Genomic DNA, 25,189 nt, shown 5'->3' with positions numbered 1-25,189 from the left:
TAAAATGGAAAATTTATTGTGAGAAGTCATAATTAGTGTAATGGTGCAATTTGTGTGATTGAGGAAGCAAATATCAGACATCGAGACAGCAAAAAACTTAATATTATGAAAATGTTTTCTATTTCAATATATTATAAAAACATAATCTCTCCCTGTGGTGCAAAGCTTGATCTTCAGCATCATTACTCATTCTTTTCTAGCATTTCTTATTATTATCAATGTTGATTGAATGTGATATTGTTGATGTATAATGTTTAAAAGCACAGCATTTATTTGACAAAGTAATCTTTTGCAACATTATGTCTTTACTGTCACTTTTGAACAGTTGAATGCATTCTTGATGAACAAAAGTATCAATTTCAAAACTCCAAATGTTTCAATGATAGTGTATATGTCACTGCATATCACCCTTCAGAAGAATATTACTTAAATGTAATTAATCAGCTTTATATTGTATAAAATACACGAAAACTTAGAGGCCATGCTGTATTGTGAATATAAAAAAGCAGATAAAGGGTGAATTTAGGGACAACACTGTGATATAAATAAAGATGGATTTTCATGCATCTTTACAGTCCTGTTGAGTCTGGCTTTCCTGAGAATGGGAACTGACTCACTGAGTGGAGTTTGTAGCCGTTACACACTGAAAAGCAGGACGGCATCACAAAGCCCACGCAGAATATTCACGCAATCAGTTGCCATGGCAACACACGTACAACCACGCCACCCGAGCACCCTGCAGCATCTCCAGGTTTAATTGAAAGCGCAGTGTTTACATTGGCCTAATTGGAGTCGAATCACGTCGCAACGGAGTTTAAAAATAATTACAGAGGCACCAGCCGAATGCCTTCAAATCCTCTGATTTTACCCATTTCTAACCTCAATAAATCTCCTTTAATTGAGGAAAAACACACCATTCCATGTGTTTGTCAGAACGCGGTGATCAACTCTGTATTCTGAACTAAAATTACAGCATGATCTTGAAGTCCTGCTGTTCAAAAGCTACAGTAAGCGTGACCTCTATTAATCAGAGTGAAACGGCTCATCTCACATACACTTGAGTTTTTTTTTACAGCTTTTAATTATCATTACGAGTGGAGTTGCATGTTGCTGATGGACGGTAATTCTCTTGATTTTATTAACTAAACTGTGCATGAGCAGGACGTCTCACTCAGAACACACTCATTCAGACCTGTGATGCACAGAAATGCGGCCTAGATTTGCAGCTCACTAGATCTTGGAATACAGACAATTTTTTTTTTATTCTCTGATGAAATTATTTATTTACAGGATGAAATGTTTTAAAGGGAGAGAAACCAACTAATATCACAAAACATCATAGAATTCATCAAATCTTGCAAAATCCATACCATTGGCATATTATGCCATTCACAAACTGCCATTTATTTTTTTTTTATATATATATATATATATATATAGAAGGATTTTCTAAAAAAGGTAAATAAAATAAGTAAATAAATCAATAATACTAGGAATAATACTAGGAATTACGTACAAAGAAATTAGAACTTGGGGATCAGGGTTACTATAACTAAAACTAAAATTTCAACTAAAAACAAAGAAAAAGATAGGTTTATTACTTGAAATAAATCCATCAAATTTTTAAACATTTATATTTTAAACCAATGTACTAAAATAACTGAAACTGAAATAAAAATTAATAAACTATAGACATAAAAAACTAATAAAAAGGCAAAAACAGCCAATAAAATATATATATATATATATATATATATATATATATATATATATATTTCTTTTCATTTTTTACTGAAAATACGAATAGAACATAAAATTCAAAAATAAAAACTAATTCAAAATATGAATAAAAACAGTAGTATCTCACTTATCATAATATAACATAAAAAATACATTACCTGCAAAGTACGTAGTAGTAAAAAAAATAAAAATAAGAAATAAAAGAAATAAAAAAAATATTCACTTAAATGCTTTATTTATTTTTTGAATTTTAATGTTTAATAATTTTCTTTTTAATCTGTCCCTAATGTGCTGAAGGGGCTGTTTGTACTCAGTTGTCATCAACACCCTTTAATTACTTTTATAATACAGCACAGCATCTCATAACTGGTTAATAATTACTTAATAATTCACATATAGATAGTATGATCTAGAATGGTTATGCCATCAAATTACACCTAGATGAAAACCAGGCTGAGATGAAGCAGCAGCACACACGAGATGAGTGTTTCTCTCTTGAAGTGCATCTTAACAGCCTCCAGTGATGAAAGGAGATGGTGCTGAACTCTCTCTCGCACGCGTCCCTTCCATAAAAATGCCAGCTGCACATCTATGTGCACATCAAATCAACTCTGTGTGTGATAAACAAGTGCCATAATGCTCAATAAAGATGTGGCTTGTTGCTTGACAGAAAAAAAAAGCCTCGTACTGGCCATAAACTACAATTTCTCTCACTTAATGGGCAAATGTACTGAGAATCTCTCCATGTACGCTCTCAAACACACATCAGCAGAGGCGAAAAGGCCCCTGTAGTCAGAAAGTGTAGTCTTTGTTTAAAGTGTCTTTTATGATTCATTGTGCAAGCGGCGAACTGACAGATTATGAGACTGGTGTTAAACACACAGATTATTATGAGCTATTAATATTAATACATTACAGTTCTATCTTAGCTGGACATGGTCATGATGCTCAGTTTGTTTAAATGTCAGAGTGGTCTTCAGTCGGTCAGAAGTCCTGTCCTGGACTCATGCCCAGACTGGAAAATGGTAGTGATGTAAATATTAGGAATTAGACTGAACGTTTAGGTGAACTAACCCTAAAATTTAACTTACGTATAGTTGTTTCTTTCAAATGTATAGTGCCCCCAAAAAGTATTTGGACATAACCAAAATGAACGAATGAATGCATGTGATGCATAAGAAAGTCTTGCATTAGGACAAAAAACAAAAAAACAAAACACAAAACAAAATAAACCAAACACAACAAAACAACCCAAGTCCATATGAAACAGATGATAAATTAATGAACTAAATACCTAATTATCTTTTAGGAGAAAGCATACAGTTTTCTCTTGCATTGACTGAGGCTTCAAATGCACTGAATGTGTTTTTTTGTGGTGTGTAGGACGGCCTTCAATCAATACGATGTTAACTGAACCCTAACAAGATATTTGGGATCTTCTCTCTCTAAAAATAAACCTCCTCAAAAGAACTCCTATACACACCTGTTGCCCATACTTCATGCTGAACACTGCGAGAAAATATGAACTAAATCACAGTACACGAGACTCCTGACTGGCTCATCCAATCAGAGCAAGTGACAGTAGCTAGTTAGTCCTCTGACATCATCTCAGTACTTAATTACATCAGTTTCAATCAGCGTTCAGAGGAACTTCTTCATAAATGTTTATTCTTAAGTAACCTATTTTAGAGAGAGATGTGTCAGGAACACATCAGAAGCAATAAACAAATATTATACTGTACAGGAAGCCTTGATTCTTACTCTGGTCATTTAGCAGCTTCATTTAAACCAGATGTCATGTGATCGTGACATCACAGTGACTCCATACTGCACAAAACAAAACGAATACAAATAAGAAAAACAAACTTCTCAGTTTCCATATTGTTTTTAATCACTTTAAGCAAATGAAACTGCTGTCTGGAAAAATCACTTTAAGAAAGGCACTTCACAAAGTTTTGTAATTTTGCATGTTTTGGTCACTCAGAGAGCTGCACATGCTAGTCATCTGAAACATTTATCGAAATGAAATCTTACAGCATTGAGCTCCAAAGGCCTTTCTGGATAGAGTCAAACCTCACAGATTAGCAGGGAACATTAATAATGAAACAGAGAATTATGCAAAGCATATTTGGACCATAAAGTCTCTTGAAATGAAAACAGATGTGAAGCCATCTTTCTGTCATCTTTTCAAAACAATACAAATCCTCCCAAGTGTCATTATGACCCAGAGTGAGCTAGATTTGACCAGAGCACCTGTCTGTGACTGAACTTGTGAAAGAGTGATGTGAGATGATGGTGATTTGTTTTCTATGGGCCGCTGTTGGTCAGGGCAGTCTTAAACTGTCGCAGGAGCATTGAGCTCATTACGGTTTTCTCTGTGTTAATGGTGATCACAGTGTCAGGATCCTTCAGGGCGACCGACACCAGGACCAGAGATCCAGAACTCACCGTCTTACCAGCAAACCTGGAAACACACACAGAAAAGTGGATTGGCTGGTTAGTTGGTGTTTCATCTGCATGCTAGCTTTATAGCGAGCGAGGAGTATAAATAGTTTGCTTCAGATGGAAAATCTACAATGGATTCAGGATTGACTTAAAATATCTTCAAAAGTTTCCTAAACAGAGAAATATAAAACATTAAAACAACCAATAATTCATTCCAATACGGACACAATTTACTTAACAGATACCCTTAATATTATTGTGCACAATTCATCCGTTCAAATTCCTCCCAAAAACTCTTCTGAAGACGTAACCGTTGAACTTGAAATTAATTACACGAAACCAACTGTGAATGAGATTTTTATCAACTAAATTAGAGAATAAATGAAAGGTGCCTGCCACAATCAATATATTTGCAGTGTTTGCAGAGGATTTCATGACTAATGATCTGAAAAGAAGGTGATAATGATAATAGCCAAACAACAGTTAGTCATAATATATTAAAGATTTACAAAACAGCCTAGTAATATTACTTTTGAACATTTGTCAAGAGAAACTGATGAGACTCGTATTTTTGGAAACACACACACACACACACACACACACAAATAAAATTCATATAAAAAAAAAAATTATTTTTTTTGTTAATTGTGTAAGGTAAATACTATTCCATATGCCATAACTCATAATATAATATAATATAATATAATATAATATAATATAATATAATATAATATAATATAATATAATATAATATAATATAATATATGCATAGGTTTTCAGATTATATTTAAAAAAGTGAATAAAACATTTTATTTCACAAATTATTGTTTGTGTCCTTACAGCAAAGTAAGATAACAATGAATTGATAACAATGAATAAGTATGTAAAGTATGTTTATATTCAATAAAATGCATAAATATGTGCCGTACCCTTATGTGAGCAGAGCACTGGAGAGTGAAGGGGGAGATGTGTGTGTGTGAGTGTGTGTGTGTGTGGGTGGTGAACAGGCACAGCAGTCTATTATTTGGTCTGATTAAGAAGCTATTAGGGGCCTAGGGACACACTCCTGTCAATCACAGACTCGAACCTGGTCGCCTCTCACAGACAGGGAGCAAGTGTCGGGGGTGTGCACTAAATAGAGTGCAGAGGACTAGATCAACTTCAGTGAAGATGGAGAAAAGCATACTGAGCAAAATTATGATATTAATAAACGCTCCACGGGAATTATCGTGTGATATCCACGTTGCAGTATTAATGGCCATTCACACCAGTACAGAAGCGATTAAGCAAAAAGAATTCATTCATTCTGTTGTCGTTTCATATTAATATCCAAAACTAAGTGTGCTTTATTTTTACATTACATTTCACATGCAGCCATTTAGGAGTCACTTTCATAAAGAGACTATTTGCAGGACATAAGTTACAAGTGTAAGCTAGTAGTTCACAAGCAAACCTTCACTGGGATCTGCACTAATTTAGCATAGCTAAAAAAACGCAAAACACACTGCAATTAATGTGCTTTAGACAATAAGATAAGCGACACTGTTCTATATTCAAAATAAAAAGATTTTGGCACACAATGGAGTTGCTATATGCACAATAAAACACAATTCTGAGTACCTCTTTGCTTAAAGTGACATCTTTCTGCAAGTGGATATAGTCACTGATGTTCAGTAGTAGAAGAAGAGTGCTTAATGCAAATCAGATATTTTCATCGCAAAAACAAGGTGAAACGGACCAATGAAATCAAATGAATAAAAATAAATTAAGTAATCCAAAAAAATATATATATATATTAAAAAAATGATATATATATAAAGATGTATATAAAGAAATGGTTATTAAACCAAACACATGATCTTTGTGTTAAATATAAACAGTAAAAGAAAGAAAAAAAAAAAAAGTACAAGGGTAAAGCATTGCGTTAGCATCGCAAAAGGAGGTTGTGGGTTAAAAAAAAAACAAACAAAAAAAAAATTATATATATATATATATATATATATATATATATATATATATATATATATATATATATATATATATATATATATATATAAATATAGCCTAAATGCACTGTTAGTCGATTTGGATAAAAGTGTCTGCTAAATGCATAAATGTGTACATATACACACACACACCATAAAGATTATGTGAGTTTGTAAATCAATGTTATGTTTGAAAAATTCTAAAAGGCTCGCTAATGACACATTCTCCAAACAACTGTCTAAATAAAAGAGTTTGACCATTTATAATGGCATGAAAAGCTGAACAGTTTACTTTCATATACAAGCTAAGGATAATATTCGGCCTCTATGAGTTCTGCGCAGTGGTACAGGACGAACAGGTTTATTTTCACTTAACTGGAACACTTTTTTTGACCAAACATCTTGGAAAGGAAGGAACAACTGATTTTAAAATGCAAAATAAAACCCACAGTTAAAATGTAAATGGATGTGTTGTCACTGTCCTATAACGGCATGATGCAAGTACACCAGAGTGAGCCATAGTAACAACAGTGATGAACCGTTCCATAGCGCTGTGGGAGAATTCCACACACAGATGTGAAACACTAGTGAACGCACAACACACGGCTCCACTGACCCTGTCTGACCTCTGCGCCCTTGTACCTCCTTCCTGTCGGTCTCTCCTTCCCTCTCTCACTGAGGAGGACCCACGTGCCTGATACACCGCCATCTGCCTCCCATTTACACAGCCTATTATACAACAATCAACCGTTTAGCACACACCCTCACACACGGGGACCCCATTTAGCACTGAGAAGCATGCATACCCCCCGTCCCACCAGGAGACCCCTTCTTTTACTCCTAAACTCTCTTGTCTCACGCACGCACGCACACACACAATGACCAGCATTTATCCATGACAGCATGAGACACAAGGGCCGTCAGAGCTACTGCTAACCAACTGGAGAGGGCGTCACATCTGACAATCACACACACAGATGTTACACGATAGACAGAATGATAAAACGATAGACAGATAGATATATGATCAGACATATATAGATAGTTGACATATACAGACATTGCAGATGCAGTGCATTATTATCTGTGCTGCTGACATCTGATCTCTCGCTCCCTGCGGCTCTACTAATGGAGTCTAACGTTTATAAAAGTCTTATTTACACATGGACTTAACGCAGCCCTGAGGCACATCCTATGTGTGTGATAGAAACCCAAAGCCACTTCATTCACATGATTTTAGTGGTCTCTAAGCTCACATACACAAATATAGACACAAACAAACACGGAACAATTACAGCTGCAGGTCCTGATACTGGACATTCATTGGGTTTAACTGTCTGTCTGTCGCTCATTCTCACACAAAATAAACATCCACACACTCACAGCAGCTTTACTCAGTGTGTGTGTGTGTGTGTGTGTGTGTTGTATACGCTGTGGTTCAGGCTCTAAATGGGTCATTGGTATTCTGGTCTGTCACCATTGGGCCTCTGAACTGGATTAATTGAGGCTGTGGGAAGAAAAGCAAAGCAGAAGCCCAGCGTTGGCCAGCCGGACTGCTATCGATCCACACACACACACACACACACACGAACACTTTCTCCTAATCGGAGAGAGACAGAGAGCGAGATTAAATGACCGTCGCCTCTTTATTCAACTTTAAAGACTGGACTAGTGAGATTCCTGTTCACACGCAACAGTTATCATTCACTTTCACGGATGGAGCTAAACAGTGAAAGAAACATTGCTCAGGCCACATTTACTGAATCAAATTTGACTGAAAACGGGTTCAAATCACAGATTAGCAAAAGTGTTGATGTAAATAGATGAATGTCACTAAATAAAGAAATAAAGAAAAATATGTGAAAATACATTCATAAAAATTATATTTTTGTCTTAAAATAAAAGGAAGCTGTTTTGAACTGAAATATTTTTTCATGACAATGAAGTAAATTTCCCTAATTCTTCTTAGCATAATGCAAAAAAAAAAAAAAAAAATTATATATATATATATACACACACATATATATATACATATATATATATATATATATATATATATATATATATATATATATATATATATATTCATTCATAATTATTACTACAATGCAAAGACTATTTACGAAATATGGTAGATCCTGCTGCATTATCTTTATTTTTAAAATAACAAAAGACAAACATGCTGAAAAGTACTTTTATATTGCACATTTATATTAAACATATAAATAGACATATAACATATATCTAATTGTACCATAAAATTGGCACTGAAGAAGTAAAAATATAATTTTTTATATATCAAAACATGTATTAAAACACACACATTTATATAAGTTGTATATATAACTAATAACTAATAGTCCTAAAATGGCCTTCATATTCTTTATGCCGAATATTTATTTTCTATTTTGGGGGGACATGTTTCCTTCAGATTTATAAGCTACTTCATCCAGTCGGATTGGCACTGGTCATCACGGATCCATAAAGGTTAACCACTATAACTAAATTTCCTATTCACACATCTAGCATTCAGAAGCTAGTCAGGAAAGCAAATGTTTTGCACTGGATGCACCATATGGTAAAGCCTTATCCTGGTATCTCGTTCCTCTGTGTCCTCAAATCTGCAGAGAGGGTTTTAGTCATCAATTGCCAAATGTCGGTGCCAAGTATGTTTGTGTGTGAGCGTGTGTGTCTGTTTTAAGAGTCCTCTGTACTAATAGAGGTTAATGTGAGTGACCAGATGACCAGCTGTCCCTCTCCAAAATGAAGGACAAGCTCCTCTCCTCTTCACTGAAACAAATTCCACTCACACAGCTGCTAACTAATGGCCACGCACAGGAGAAAAGAGCACGTGAACTGAAGAGCATGCATGAAATATGATGTAGACGGACATGAAGCAGTGTGGTAGAGCAGAGGACAGGAGACAGAGATCACAAGACTCCTCAAGAGCTCAATGCGATGTCTCTGAAAACAGAAGTGAAGAACGTACTAACAGAAACCCAAGAACCAAACCCTTGATGAACCTCAATCCACATTTTTAAGGAGATGTTGAGCTACCTGTTGTCATCACAATCAAGTTGTTCCTTACAGCACATTCACCAATGACAAAGTTCTAAATGTCTTTTATGTTATTAATCAGTTATGTATGTAATTTATGTAATGTATGTAAAGTATGTAATTAATTAACACATATTACTGTATATAAATATGTATAGATTTGTGTATATTTAGTATATGTATTTACAAATACATCTTGTGTTAATAACTGTTCCAAATATGTTAATCATGATAATCATATTATATATATATATATATATATATATATATATATATATATATATATATATATATATATATATATATATATATTAGGGGTGTAACGATACGCGTATTCGTATTGAACCGTTCGGTACGACGCTTTCGGTTCGGTACGCGGTACGCATTATGTATACCGAACGGTTCGTTGGAGTATTTAATTATATTTGAAAAAAAAAAAAAAAAAAGAGAGAGAGAAATATAATGATATGCGTTCAACAAGGTAGCCCAATAACCCAAACAACGTAACAGGCAACGCCCCTGACACTCCCGAAGAAGAAAAAAACACCATCTTATATGTTTATGTTAGGCTACTCAGCAGGCGCTCGCTCACTCAGTACGCGCTGAAGGCTCGTTGCAAAATAGCCAATGCGTTTAACAGACTAGAAATGAGAAGATCCTCCAATAACCAACAGGTCTGGTGTTTGGGTGCACTTTGGATTCCCTTTAAGCTATAATGGTGATGGCAAGAGAGTGGTGGATAAATAAACAACGGTATGTCGCATCTGCAACATGACAGGGTACACCAGCCTAAACACCAGCCGTTCGTGCCTAAAAACGCATGGAAAACGCTAAGCGCGTCTTTCTCCTCCTTTCCAAAGCGCTCGGGCAGAAGCGCTCATGAGGCGTCTGTCTTTGCTAAGCAACAATGACGTGCTCTCTCCATGAGACGCGGAAATTTCAGCGAAGGATAAATGGATTTGCAGCTCTAAAAATCGCTTGCAGTAGCTCTGCTACTAAATTTATTTCAAAATTGCAATCCATATACAACTATGATCAAGCTGATCCTTCATCTTGGCTGAGCTCTCAACGTTGTTACGGGAAAGGATGAAGCTGATTGGTTGGTTCTTGTCACATGACCCGCGGTGCGCTTGCAGCATTCTGAAAAGTTGAGATGTTTTTACATTTTGCTGTATCTAAAACGTATCGAACCGAACCGAACCGAACCGTGACATCAGTGTATCGTATCGAACCGAACCGTGAATTTTGTGAACCGTTACACCCCTAATATATATATATATTCACAAATACATCTAATATCTACTTAAATGTTATATATGTGCATATAAATGCATGTGTATTAACAATCATAAATCCTATATATATATATATATATATATATATATATATATATATATATATGCAATAATAATTATATCAAATTAAATAAATATAAAATTAAAGTTATATATATAAATGCAAAATTCAGTATCTTTGACAGTAAATAGCTGGTTAAAAGCAGCAGTCCTATTAAAGGAGCAATTTTTCTATTCTCATGCACAATACTTACATTTGTTTTTGTTATTTTCGTAAACCCTATGATACTTCTGTGCAATAAAAAGGTTGATTAGTTGACTAGTTGTTGAGCTAACCCACCAACTAACATTAAACACAACTTATGTGATATTTCCACTGGTATGACTACTTATGACTGCTGTGAAAAAACAACAAAAACAACTACAACAGTGAAAATAGCTGTGATTCATTCAGGATCTGTTTAGTAACAGAGGACATGATGCTTTCCTTCTGTGATCTAGAGAAGGACAGGAACAGAGTCTCATTTAGAAGCTGCTCCTCTGGATTTCTTGTACTCTCCCACTAAAGCAGTGCTGCCCCCTGCTGCCAAACAGAAGAACTGCACCTCACAAACACCCACAATCCACTAAAACACTGAGCTCAGGTAGTCCTACCAGACCAGTAGGTACCATTAAACACAGAAAGTGCAGGACTTTGTGCATAAATAGTTAACAATGGTTTGAAAAAGGCCTCTACAAAAATGTATTCTACTAAACATAAATATACTGAATCAGTTGGTGTATGAGTTGCACATAAAAAAAGACAATGAAGAATATACAGCCCTAAAAATATTTTCTTTTGGTTAGAAAAGACACCAGTTGGAACTGTGGGACATGGAGAATCTCTATTTTACAGTCTAACACTGAGAAACACCTCAAATGAAATGTACATCTAATTATATTTATTTGTTGTTACCTATTAAAGACTACATCAACCAGTTAAAATCTAAACTGCATGACAAACCAAATAAAATCAGAAAGAATACACTATTAAACTTCACAAAAACAACTCGCACTGGACATCTCCGTCATTTGTTTATGAGTGTAAGTGTCTCAGGGTTGTAGAGGAAGGATGAAGGAGAGGGTTTTTTTGGGATGTCTGTTAAGAAACGGCCGTGTGATTGATGACATGCTCTCATTTGCCCGATTGCGTATTCTAAATGAAATATAGGCCTTTTCCACCGACCTGCAGGCATTGATTTCCACTCAGCCTGGGTGCGGTGTGTCCTTGTGAGGAAGACTTTAATGCTTCTCAAGGTGCTTTCATATTCGCTCATATTTTATAATTAAATTAGCCTGCATCAGAGACTGCCCCAAAGTCCAGACCAAACATCACTGTGTTTGTGTGCATACATGAGACAGAGACAAATAAGTTTGTCTGTGTGTCAGCAAAAAGGCTGTGTGTGTGTGTGTGTCTGTGTCTGTGTGTGCACGTAGGAAAGTTTTGGCTTCTATAGTCCTTACCAAAGTCAGAAAGCTTTTTTACTTTGGCAATTACTCTGCAAATAAAGCTCTTTAAAAATGTTCAGGAGACACATACAAGCTAATCAGGGCCTTTAAAAACATTATAAACTGCATTTTAGGAATAAAAATATTGTTTACTTTACTTATGAACCACTTTTCCTTTTTTGATGACATTCCCAAAAGTAAGCTGTCAGTTTAACACAGCTTTTAGGGATATGTGTTTATAACTAAGGTAAGAAATAAATACAAGTAAAGTTCTGAAGAATAAAAAAAGGTGTTAAAATATAAAAAACACAGGGCACTGGAAAAAAAAGCAATAAAATACAACTTAAAACAGAAAATGTAAAAGACCAGTTTATTTCTAAGAAACAGGACATATGCTTTATTTTTACCTGTATATGTTCTCCTGACTGGAAGGAATAACTCCTATGTTGGCGACTGACACCACCTTTCTGTTCACTGATTGGCTGGAGAGGTTTTCTGGCGTCATGGTAATTGTTGCCGATGACTCGTTCATGCCCACCAGTTTACCTGAGCACAGAAATAAACATTAGTTTTACACTTTTAATAATCTAGCCTCTACAGAGGTATTCAAGAAACAGTTGAAAAATCACCAATTTGCATCTTTTTTATTTTTATTTTATTAGTATTTAATGTAAATTGTTTTGGAAGCTCAAACTGGATTGAAAAGTAGAAGAGCCACATGTAAGTTTTGAGCATATATTTGCAGAATATAACAGCAGGAGCTTGTTTATGAATTTGAAATGAAAAAAAAAAAGAAGTGCTCAAAAAAGCTGTCAAAACAGTAATATTATTTGTAAAAAATGTGTCATTACTCCAGTTTTCAATGTCATATGATCCTTCAGAAATCATTCTAATATGCTGATCTGCTGCTCCATAAACATTCATTATCAATGTCTAAAAAAGTTGTGCTGCTTAATATTTTTGTGAAAACTGTGTGCAACCTTGTTGAATAAAGTTATACCCTAACAAAAATACATATATACAGACTGTCATGCTGAAAAAATAAATAAAAAATTGACAAAATGGGTAAAAAAAATACTGTAAAAAAGAGCTAAAAGTAAAAAGATTTGAGAGGTACAAAGGAGACAGATGAACAAACTTAAACCGAACAGAACACCAGACACATCTGTTCTGGATAAAGCTTTTAGGAAAGTGCACCTCTGATTCGTGCAAAGACTAACCTAGCATGTATACGTGTGCTTTCTTTCGTATTTAACATCTGACGTGCGCAGACCGAAAGCTACTGGGGGTCAACACAATCTCGGCTTTCAGTAAGAGCATGTGATATTTGTGGGCCGTGTTGGACCACTCCACTTGATTAAGACTAAAACGAGAGGAGAAACACGGAGGCCGTGCAGGACATTAGCCAGAGATGGCGTGAATAAGCCTCGTCGAACAGTAACAAGCACATAAAAGCAGAACGCCGCTGCTCCTTAACAAGCTTCTTCAGGGAAACATGAGCAGACAATATGGCTTAATGCGCCCAAACTGGACTAAATGAAAATGTTGTGTTTCACTTAAAAACACAGACAGACTGGGTGCTTTTCTTTCCAAAAGGCACAAACTACGGCCCACTTCAGCGTGGCTTTCAAACAGCATGAATGTGAAAGTGCACTGTGATATCTACAAACACACACACACACGCGCTCTCTCTCGTTTAGGGGGCAAGGTTTTGAGAGTGCTCATTTAAAGTCTTAAATCTGTCCATAAGGCTCTATTGTAGAGAAAATGTGGAGTAAATGAATATAGCGTGGCTCATGCTAAAAGCCTTTGCCACAGCAACCAATTAAGAATAAATGATTGGCTATAAAAAGCGCCCTACTTCCTGTTCCTCATCTGTAAATAGTGAGGCGGGAAGCACTCTCTTCGCTTTATTAAAATGTGCGTGCACGCGTGTCGTCCTGAGTGAAGGTATAGGCGGCTTTCTAAAAAGACAAGGCAGGAATCCATTGAGCGTAAATTAAAAATCAAACCCACCGTTTCTTTCGCAGAGCGTCTGTTTCATTATGTCGGCCTAATGTTGGACCCAAAGCAGAGAAAGGTATTTGAACGGACCAGGGGTGTGTGTGTGTGTTCCCGAAAGACATTTGAACAAGCCAGATGCACGATAACCAAGCTTTTCTCTTCTTGGCTTCTATTTATTTGGTTTTCCCGTGCTTGTGTTTGGTTCGTGCATCAGCTGGTTTGTTGTGCAAACAAAGGAAGGGGGAACAGGAGTTTGATCAGGAGTTTAAAGGTGAAGTGCAAATTTCTGTCACTAACAAAACACAAAAATGCAAAAATGACTGTTTTCAAACAGGTTTCCATTACCCAGCCTGTCATTGGTCAGAGAAATAGATAGCTCTGCCCCAAGCTGATATGATTGGTTGAGACTAGTGGTCGACCGATATATATTGGAAAGGCCGATATATCGGCCGATATTTGATAGATCATATTTGATTTGAGTGTTTTAATAGAGAAACATTATTGCAATTTGGAATTATTGGATTTTTTTTGCCAGTTTTCATAATGTAAACAGAGAGTGCATATATGAGCCTTTGATATTAATTTATATATTAAATAGCCTATTGTAAATCTGTACACTAGATGAGGTAAAATAAACCATGTGTATGAGTTCACATTCTATTGATTTGTATTGGTGAGCGTGCAATACCTGAAAAGTAAAAATACATTTCTCAAATGACAACAAACTTTGATTATAATTTTGGAAGAAAATAAAAAAAAAAAAATTATTTAACTATTTAAAAGCATGACAAAAATGTGAAGAAAAAAAGTTTTCATTGACTAAAACTAGACTAAAATGCTTGTTTAGTCAAATAAACAAAAACAGGACAAGGTTGGATATATATGTGACCCTGGAGCACAAAACCAGTCTTAAATGGCTGGAGAATATTTTTTTGCACCCTCATATTCCAGATTTTCAAATAGTTGCATCTCAGCCAAATAGTGTCCGATCCTAATAAACCATACATCCATGGAAACTTGTTTATTCAGCCTTCAGATGATGTATGAATCTATGTATAATGTTTTTTGAAAAAAATGACACTTGAGACTGTTTTTGTGGTCCAGGGTCATAGTTGATAAAAAAAAATTGTGTTCATATCAATCAGTTCCTCACAAAATAGTGCTTAGGACCCCCATGGTCCTGTGGAGAACAGGTCAGATGTGTCAGTCTAATTCTCCTTGGACAACTTGTGTTGGCTTTCAGCGGCAACGCTAACGTGCACATGTGAAGTATACTATGTGTGTCAGATTTGCCTGTCTGAGATTTCTGCATCAGTGATTAAATTCACAGGGACAGTATTTCATGAGACTGTGTGTGTTTAAATAACCACATTTAAATGTAAAGAATTTTTGAACAGGTCATGCCTGTCACCAGCACTCAGCTTGTTCATCAACTAAACATCGCACACATTCAAAGTGGTGTAAAAAGAGTGGTCAGCTCTGGAGAAGTGTGAATACGTTAACTGATCACATGCACTTGAGTTATTCTAGGATGCACTGGTTAGGATTGGCAAAAGATTGAATTTTACAGTAATAATAAATAAAGAAAATTAATATACTTTTTTTTTTTTTTTGTCCGTCAAGTTTTCAAAGGATTATCATGAACTAGCTTCATTATCCATCCTTGCTTCACGACTTGCATGACACAGTAAATAACTAAGTGTTTTAATATTGTCTATGAACATCATCTAACATTCATATAAAATCACCCTGGCCTGTGTTTTGAGGTTTTTAAGAGTGGTGTATAGATGTTTTTGACGATGTATTTTTAAGGTCTTTAAGGGGTTATTTCTTAGTATTTACAGCATCAGTGTTGTGTTGTGTATGTGCTAAGAGGTGTTTGTATTACCCTGCTCTTTGGTGAAGTCTGCTTCACTCATTGTGATGGGCAGCAGCAGCTCTCCTACCGCAGGCTGGATGGACACGCTGAATTCATCTTCTTTAGTACTGAAAGAAGAAAGAACAGCACCAAAAGGTCACCACACACCTGTCCATCTTTTTCTATGTTCCTCTCTTCTAAATATACACTACTGGTCAAAGTTCTGCAGTATCATGTGACACTGAAGTCTGGAGTAATGATGCTGAAAATTCAGCTTTGCATTACAGAAATAAATTACATTTTAAAGTATATTCAAATAGAAAACATTTATTTTAACAAGATTTTACTGTAACTTTACTCAAATGTAGCCTTGGTGAGCAGAAAGAGACTTCTAAAAACATTTAAAAATCAAACCCAAATTTCTGAACATTAGTACATATACTGTATTTGGTACAGTACAAAATATTATAGCATTCATAATTGTATATATGCATTTTTTGTCTACTCAAGTAATGCCTTCTTTAGATAAGTAATGAGATATATTTTTACAATTGTGTGTGGGGAAAAAAAGACCAGGATGTACAAAGAAAGTAAACAGGGTAAATTCGGATGTCAAGATACTGATGTGATGAAGCTGTAAAACATTTCCTGGAAGTTGTAACAGTGTTTCAGAGTTTTTAAACAAGTAAAAACATCAGACATTCGAGAGACACCGAAACACAATCTATTTTGTTTTCAGTCCCTCCTCTCATCCCAAAAGAGTAAAAGAATAAAGTGATTGATTTTCAGGTTTGCCAATTTACTTTGTAAGCAGCCAATTAGCTGAGAAACAGAACTGTTATTACCATCCAACTGGATCAATCATCACTGATCCACCGATGGAGAGAGACGAAAGACGGAGAGAAAGAAAGAGGGAAAGAGAAGGATGAGAGCCATTTCTATTTTCATTTTCGTATTGATTAGCATCATCAATGTTTGTGGCCTGCCATAGGAAAGATGACTGTCGGGTACTCCAACAAAGACTGAAATCTGACATTAAAGCACCATCATGAAGAGCGGCATGCTGGGAAACAGGAAGCCAATAAGGAGTGAATCCAGGAACGGGATAACAGGGGCACCATGGAGATCAGGTGATGAGGTAAAACAGGTTTGAAAAAGATTCAGAGACCAAATAATCGTCCCAGGGATCAACGTGCAAAGTAAATCGAGGGATTTCTTTCTAATACAGCATAATCTCTTGACGTAGCCACAATAAAGAGGGGCCGAATCCCTCCTTAAACCAACTCCATGAGCTCGGCTTTCATCGAGGGGCACAGACACGTGTGCAGCCCTGACCTGCGCCCACTCGTCTCCATGTCATTGAACTCACATTGGCTCCATTAGCACACATAATCTACCGGTCGCCCGCTCACTCCCTCTCTCTCTTCAGCTCGGCTGTTTATGGTGATGTTATTCACGCCTGGCTATTTCACTGTATCGATCACAAAAGCCTCCAGCGTAATCGAAAAAAGAAAAAACAATTACAAGCTTTGTGGAGAAGTGTAATACTCTAAATTAGATTATTAAAAAAATGTAATGCATATTATTACCATTCACCATTTTTTTAAACGTATTGAAAAGGGGAACAATTAATTTGGTCGTATTTCACCAGGTGTAAGGATAATGAACAATAGTAATGTAATCTATATAATGACATGCTAGCGATATCATAACGTGCACGCATTGTGAGTGTGTATTAATGTTTTTGCTGAATGTTGTTTTTTGAGGAAAGCGAGCACCTTCCTTGTGCCTAGTTCTTAGATGTGTCAGAGTGACCTGATCTAAGGCTTGTAGTGCTACTAGGGCTGTGCAAAAAATCGAATGCGATTTTCATGCACATCTCATCAGTAAAGACGCTCCTGTAATTAGAAGTATATCTCCTGCACGTGCGTTCAGATCAGGTTGCCAGGTTTTCACAATAAATCCTGCCCAGTTGCATCTCAAAACTAGTCCAAAACTAGCCCAGTCGCATTTCCAGGAGGTTCCCCCGATAAAAAAAAAAAAGTTTTTTGGCAGGGTTGCCTTGACAAAATTTGCATTTTAGGGGCTAAATATCACGTTATTTGTATTGGGGTTGCTTCGACCCGCGGACATGAAAAACAACCGCAGACTTGGCAACACCGGTTGGCATTTACTACAACGAGCTGTAATTCACTGACAATGTACACAAAATCGATGTTAAAATCGCAGGCAATTCTTTGTCGATTTTGGAAACGATTTTGTGTTAGTTGTCGGTAGACTACTGCTCTGTCTAGTAACTGCACTCCACCTGAACCAGTGTTGCCAAGTCTGCGGTTGTTTTTCACATCCGCGGTTCAAGTAACCCCAATACAAATAACGTGATATTTAGCCCCTAAAATGCGAATTTTACCAAGGCAACCCTGCCAAAAAAAAAATTATTTTAACCCCGGGAAGCAATTTTTATGGGGGAACCTCCTGGAAACGCGATTGGGCTAGTTTTGAGATGCAACTGGGAAGGATTTGCTGTGAAAACCTGGCAACCCTGATTTGAACACACGTGCTGGAGATATACTTCTAATTACAGGAGCATCTTTACTGATGAGATGCACATGAAAATCGCATTTGATTTTTTGCACAGCCATAAGTGCTACTAAACCATAATGACGCGAGATAAGCATGGAAACTGTAAGGGACTTAAAGATTCTGGCTCCGTTTAACAATGTTTTCTGTATATGATATACAGTATGCAGTGAACAGTTACCACAGCTGGAAGTTTGCAGCTTGTGTGGAGTCATTGAAGTCGATGCCCATGGACACCGTTACTGACGCCTGCGGCTCCAAACGCTCTGAAGAGAGAGAGAAAGATGTGTCAGCATGCTGTGTGAACAACCAAAACAGAAAGATCGATCTAATTCTATAGAAAAAGATACAACATTTCAATGAACATCAAAGAAGGAAGGAAAGAAAGCTGAAGTAAGGATGGACTGAAAGTGTGAAAGTTGAACTAAAGGAAGTGAATAAGGAAGAAAGGAAGGATGGAAAGAAGTCAGGATAGGACAAACGGAGAAATGTTACAGAAAGAAGTAAAGGTAGACAGAAGAAAGACAGGTCTGGAAGAAAAACGAGAAAAGGAAATAAAGAAAGAAGGAAAGACAAAGAATGAGAGTAAGAATGGAAAGAAGCAAGAAAGGATGGAAGGCCAGAAGGAAGGCCGACGAATGAAAGGAAGAAATAACAGAATGAAGGAAGCAAGTAAAAAAGTAAAGAAAGGGGGAAGGTAGAAAAGTAGGAAAGAAGAAGGAAAGTATGAATAAAGGAAAAGACCAGAAGGAAGATAGGAAGAAAAACTAAAAGGAAGAAATAATGGAATGAAGGAAGTATGCAAGAACAAGCTTAATGAAAGAAGAAAGGAAGGAAGGATAAACGAAAGAAAAAACGTAAAGAAGTAAAGGAAGAATGTAGGGAAGACCAGAAGGAAGAAAGTAAGAAAAACTGAAAGGACAGAAGGAATGAAGGATGGATGGAAGGAAGGAAAAACGAGAGAAAGTGCTGAACTCTGAATGTGCAGCAGAGTCTAGAAAGAAGCGTGATCTATTCTTCTCCCTTCCTGCCATGAAATTCATCTTTGTGATGCTTTAACAACACAAGCATGGTTCAATTTAATGTTATCAAACCCAAACCTGTCTAGTGAATGACTAAAACTGTTTTGTGACAGAGAAAGAGAGAAACAAACAGAGGAATGTGAGTGTGTATTTGTGTTGTGCACCACTGTGAGCTGTGTGTCTGATGAGAGGACCTCTGCTAATCGATACACAGGCTGAAATCATATCAGCTGCATTAATACGGACTGAAGGAGGGAGAATGTGAAAGTGTGTGTGTGTGTGTGTGTGTGTGTGTGCTGGAGAAGTCTCAGCTGGGCAGTATGAATCATAACTAATATTTATTCATGCCTAAGACAGCTGTATTCTATATTATTAAACACTCTCAAATGAATTGGGTGACCTTCTTGAATTTTACAAAATACGTTTAACTGATTTGAAGTTGACATGACAATCAGAGAAAGAAAAATTCAACTACAGGGATGGCAAAATAACCAATGTATGTATGTATAAATAAACAAACAAATGAATAAATAAATGAAAAAAAAAATATTAATAGCAAAGTATGAAATAATAATAATAATAATAATAATAATAATAATAATGTACAACAACAATTATAATTGAAATAAATAATGTAAAAAAACATCCATACTTAAAATAGATACTTAAATGTAGAAAACAATAAATCAAAACAAATCACTAAACAATTATTGTAACAAAAACAACTATTTAAAATAAATAAATGTGATGCAAAAAATAAATGATAAACAAACAAACAAACAAACATTAATTGTAAAAAAAATAAAAAATACTACAATTAAAACAAAACAAACAAACACATAAATACCCAAGGCAAATAAACTGTGAATAAATAAACACTCAATGTAAAAACAACTATAATTAAAATAAATAAAAAATTAATTACTGCCCAATAAAACAATAAGAATACCCAAAATAAAAACAACAACTATGATTAAAAGGAATTAAAAATAAATAAATATTAAATAAGTATTAGTTGTAAAGTAGGTGCTGATATTGATAAACATGGTTGTTCATATTTTAATGTCCTCACAGTTGTGCCAATTTCACAATTCAAACGCTATGACCCCTTCGCATTACACATTCACAGCTAGTCCTGTTAAACTCCATTTATTGACGTGTTAAGCTCACCGATAGCGTTAAAGCGGTGGATGTTTTGTCCGGTTGAACTCTTCTCAGAGATGTGGATGTTCTCCAGGGCTTGGTCACTACTGTTGCTTAGCGTCAGCTGCAGGGATACCATGCTGTTGCCATAGATACAGGGCTGCCGGGTGAAGCGGTACTGGCCTGACAGACCTTTACCCGTCATCCTGTGGAGCAGCTCATGGGAGGTTTCCGGCACAAACACGGGAAAACTCGCCTGCAGGGAGACATGCACATGCCAAGAAATGGCGTAAAACTGACAAGCAAAAAATACACAAAGAGGGAGAAGAAGAGAACACATATGCAGTTAACAAAAAAACTGAGAAATGGAAAAGAACAAAATATATTTATTCGTCTTCTGCATAATTTGTGGTGGTAAATAACTAATAATTAAGACTATAGTCGTGTTGCTTTATTCTTAAACATGTTGATCAAAATTTATTTTGTCTGACAACTCTCAATTTAAAACAACCTTTCTTTTTGGTCTGACCAATGGAAGATGTGATGAAACCTGTATGAAAACAGTCATTATTTTGGCAATTAATGAAAACAAATTCTTTTTGTCCAACAAATGGAAAATGTGACTAAACCTGTATGAAATATGTCATTGTTTTATGTCAAATGTCATTATTTTGGCAATAAATCAAAACAACTTTTTTTTTTCTTGGTCTGACCAATGGAAAATGTGAGGAAACCTGTATGAAAACAGTCATTATTTTGGCAATTAATCAAAACTTTAAGACATAAAACGTGTAAAATGAGGTTGGTAAGGTGTTCTGAGTGGTTACTAGGTGGCTGCAAAAACAATGTGGGAGAAATGACATGCCACAGTTAAATAATTGGGGTCAGGGTTTTGTGTAAATCATAAATCATGAGCAAAAGTGATGATGCTTTCCTTCGCTTAAAAAAAAATTATACATATTTTTCTATTAAACATTAAATGTTCTGTAATTAAAATATAACTCCAAGACATTGTGAACTCATAAATCTGCTTTTATAAATGCTCATCACTGACAGTTGTGTTGCTTAATATTTTTTTGCAAACCATTTTTTCAAGATTCTTTGATGAATAAAAACCTCAAAAGAATATAATTTATTGAAAATATAAAACTTTTCCATCATTATAAGAGTCTACTGTCACTTAGATGATGTTTAATGCATCCTTGCTATTTCTTAAAAAAATAACAATTAAAATCTTTCCAACCTCAAACTTTAGAACAGTAGTGTATAATACTGACCACCATATCAGTTCTCAGCCATAACAAAAATAAACATCTGCTATCATATCAGCAAAAAAGTCTCTAATGGTACATCCCTTATTACACTAGTTTGCTTCAACAATATCACTGTAATGGCCCAAAGAAAAGAAAGGCCAAGCGTCATGCCTGAATTGCATCCTGTGACAGCGGCTGCCATCAATATGACGAGTGTGGAAAGACCACTGATGTCTCAATGCATTACTCCTGACTCTCTGGATTCTCTCTAGCTCGTGTGACAGTAGAACAGATCGGTGGCTGATGGCAGTTTTCTGGCTCTACACTGCACTCCTGAACACCTGGACAGGGATGACATTTCTGCCTGCAATTTATTTGTTGGCTGCGGCTCGGTCTTCAACACCAGTAATCCCTCCAAGATATGGATTCCATCTGCAACCCAGCACTGGAGTTTTTGTTTTGTTTCATATAGTGATGAGAGGTGTTATGAAAGCTAAAAATAGTGAAGTACCTCAAAGCTCTGTTTGTGGACCGGTAATGTTTTCACTGCTCAGTTCTGAATGCTTTAATATTGTTACTACATACTAACACAACAACAGCAGGTCAAATCAAGTTTTTTTTTTTTTTTTTTTTGGAGTTGGAATTAACTTTGGTCAAATCGGTTAAATAGAGCTGAAAATAAAACTATATATTCATATTAACAGCTAAAACAGTATCCAATTATGCAATTTAACCGATATTTTTTATTACTAGACATAATATTGAAAACTTTAATATAATAGTTCTACCAATTATATTTAAATATTAATATTAAATATTATTACATATAAGAATCAAATTATTCATATAGTCATAATACATTATTTTAATATTAATAATATAAAACTTTATATTTTGGTAATTGATATTATAATACTAAATAATATAATAAAAAATATATAGTTAAATAATATTAAATTATAAATACAATCATAAAACAGTTCAATATAATGTTAATAATATTACAAAATTTTGATTGGTGATATTAAATTATGACCATTAAAATTATTTTGGTACAAATGAAATTATTAATATTACTATATTATATTATTATTATTATTATTATTATTATATTATTTTGCAAAATATTTAATTAAACAAACAATGGTGGGGAAAATGTAAAAATAAACCAACATTAAATATGAATTATGAATTTTATATACAATATTAATATTATAAAACATTTAGATAAATTATATTATTCATGTTAAATCAAATAATACAGATAAATATTACATTATTAATGCAATCATATTACATGTAACATATAATGTTAATAATATAAAATACAAAATGTTTATTTGATATTAAATTATTATTTAAATTAAACTTTACAATTATTAATAATATTAAATGATGTATCAAACATAAAATTATTTATCAAAATAATAAATAACAAACAAACAAAAGGTAGGGTATATGTAGAAACGAGTGAATGATGGGCGTCCGAATTCTGTGGAAATTTGCAGAGCTTCTGTACGGGCCTGCACATCACCTACAATCACCATGACGGACGGCGCAACCGAAACTAGACAAACCACAATAAATTTGGTTTGAAAACCTGACAGTATGAATGAGTTGGTTTATCTGAAACAGCAGCGTTACATGAAAGCAGCAGTTACATGCAGCTGAAAGCACCTTCAGATGTGTCATATCCTTTTTTTAAGCTTCCTACTAAAACACACACACACACCATAAATTTACAGCCATGCTTTTGGAAGTGTCAAGCCGGTCTGTGTTGATAAAAGTAGCAGTAATGTTTACAGCGTCAGATTTACCACACAGAAACTGTGGCCACCGTTTCATGATAACCGCTCCTGTCTGTGTCCTCAAGGACCGGACGAGCCAATATACAACACATCGCTTATGATCACCAATATAACACACACACTTCACATCCTATAAAGTGGTCAACTCCGCTGGGTGGTGGAAGAGTAAATAACCGAAAGAAAAGAGTAACCTTGACCGCAGCGTCCCACACACACACACACTTGGACACATCTCCCGTGTGAAGGGGAGCTTGATTGAGGGGCTCTATTATGGATGAGCTTAAAGGAAACCTCAGTGATGGATGACAACTCGCTCTAGTCACCTTCACATATCCCAGCATCCTCTCTGTCCAGCTGCCACCCAATTCTGCTGACAGTCGACAAACCCATCCGCTGGCCGAGATAAAGATGGAGAGAGAGAGAAAGAAACCAGAGGAGGGGAAAAGAAGGATAAACGGAGGACTGGAGGACATACAGCAGACAGAATTAAAAATCTATTTTCTATTGCTGTTTGAAATCCAATTCATTTGTTTATGAGACTGTCCGTACGAGAAAAATGTCATTTGGCGAGGTGTGTAAGAGCATCGATCCTGTCAGATGTTAAAAGTCAGCGTGATTAATATTAAAGGCTGTGAAATAAGAGTAAAGGAATCTGAGTGAGTTTCTTTTGTGTAGCAAATCACTGTGTACAGAAGATCAAACGTCTAACATTGTGTTTTGTGGCTTTTTAAAAAATAAAAAAAATCGGTTAACGGATCAGTCAAAAGAACTAAAATTGAAATCAAAATATGGTTCAATATGCTTTTTTAAATCTCAAAAGACTGCGACTCAATTAAATAAGTACACAGTGTGTCGGGTGTTTCAGATTGAAGCGCATCACTGTGTTCATTTACACACGAGCAGCTCATGATCCCGTGCTTTTAGCATCTCAAATCAACTCGGTCACAATGAATACTGCAAACTCCATGTGCTTAAAATGCATTTAGGAATGAAAGGTTTACCAGGTTCACTTTATTTTCACATTAGCATTATTTAAAAAAAAGATTTTGTGAACAGATTACAGTATTTCACCAAAATTGTAATGAAAAGCTAAGTAAACTTACAGTCAACTAAACACAGAAACAAAGATCTCTCAACATGTTTGCACCAAAATAAAAGCTCAAGGGTTTAACTCTTGAGAGAAGTATACAACAATTAAAAAACTAAACAACTAAAACATTTTATTTTACAGTGTAGATGTATTCAAATAGTTTGTCTTCTTGAACACATCAGTGTGAATCACTTTCACAACTAAAAAGGGCTTTTAGTCTGCGTGATTTTAGCAGTTTTTATTAATATTTAGAATTTAAAAATTCTCTGTTTGAATTTTAAATGCAGTTTTGTTATTTTGTTCAGCATTTTTGTCATGTTAATTAGTTGTTGTGTATATGATATGTCTATATAGCTTTATCTTAATTTTTATTTCGGTTTTAGTTTCAGTTATTTAGTACATCATGATAAACTAAATAAAT

At 35.2% G+C, this 25,189-nt stretch overlaps 1 protein-coding gene across 1 annotated transcript in view; it reads right to left on the bottom strand.

Moving 5' to 3' along the window:
* Nucleotides 1–3,606: 3,606 nt before the first annotated feature.
* LOC127941820 (AP-3 complex subunit beta-1) overlaps nt 3,607–25,189 on the bottom strand; it is a 55,266-nt gene continuing 33,683 nt past the window's right edge. The window contains exons 23-27 of the mRNA XM_052537262.1: nt 20,645–20,873; nt 18,634–18,718; nt 15,903–16,000; nt 12,418–12,556; nt 3,607–4,204 (exon numbers count right to left, since the gene is read on the bottom strand). Of these exons, the coding sequence (XP_052393222.1) occupies nt 4,048–4,204; nt 12,418–12,556; nt 15,903–16,000; nt 18,634–18,718; nt 20,645–20,873 (708 nt within the window). The 3' untranslated portion in view covers nt 3,607–4,047. The remainder of the gene's footprint in view (nt 4,205–12,417; nt 12,557–15,902; nt 16,001–18,633; nt 18,719–20,644; nt 20,874–25,189) is intronic.

This window comes from Carassius gibelio, chromosome A21 (assembly GCF_023724105.1).
Source record: "Carassius gibelio isolate Cgi1373 ecotype wild population from Czech Republic chromosome A21, carGib1.2-hapl.c, whole genome shotgun sequence".
Classification (NCBI taxonomy): domain Eukaryota; kingdom Metazoa; phylum Chordata; class Actinopteri; order Cypriniformes; family Cyprinidae; genus Carassius; species Carassius gibelio.
This window is presented reverse-complemented; position numbering and strand designations above follow the sequence as displayed.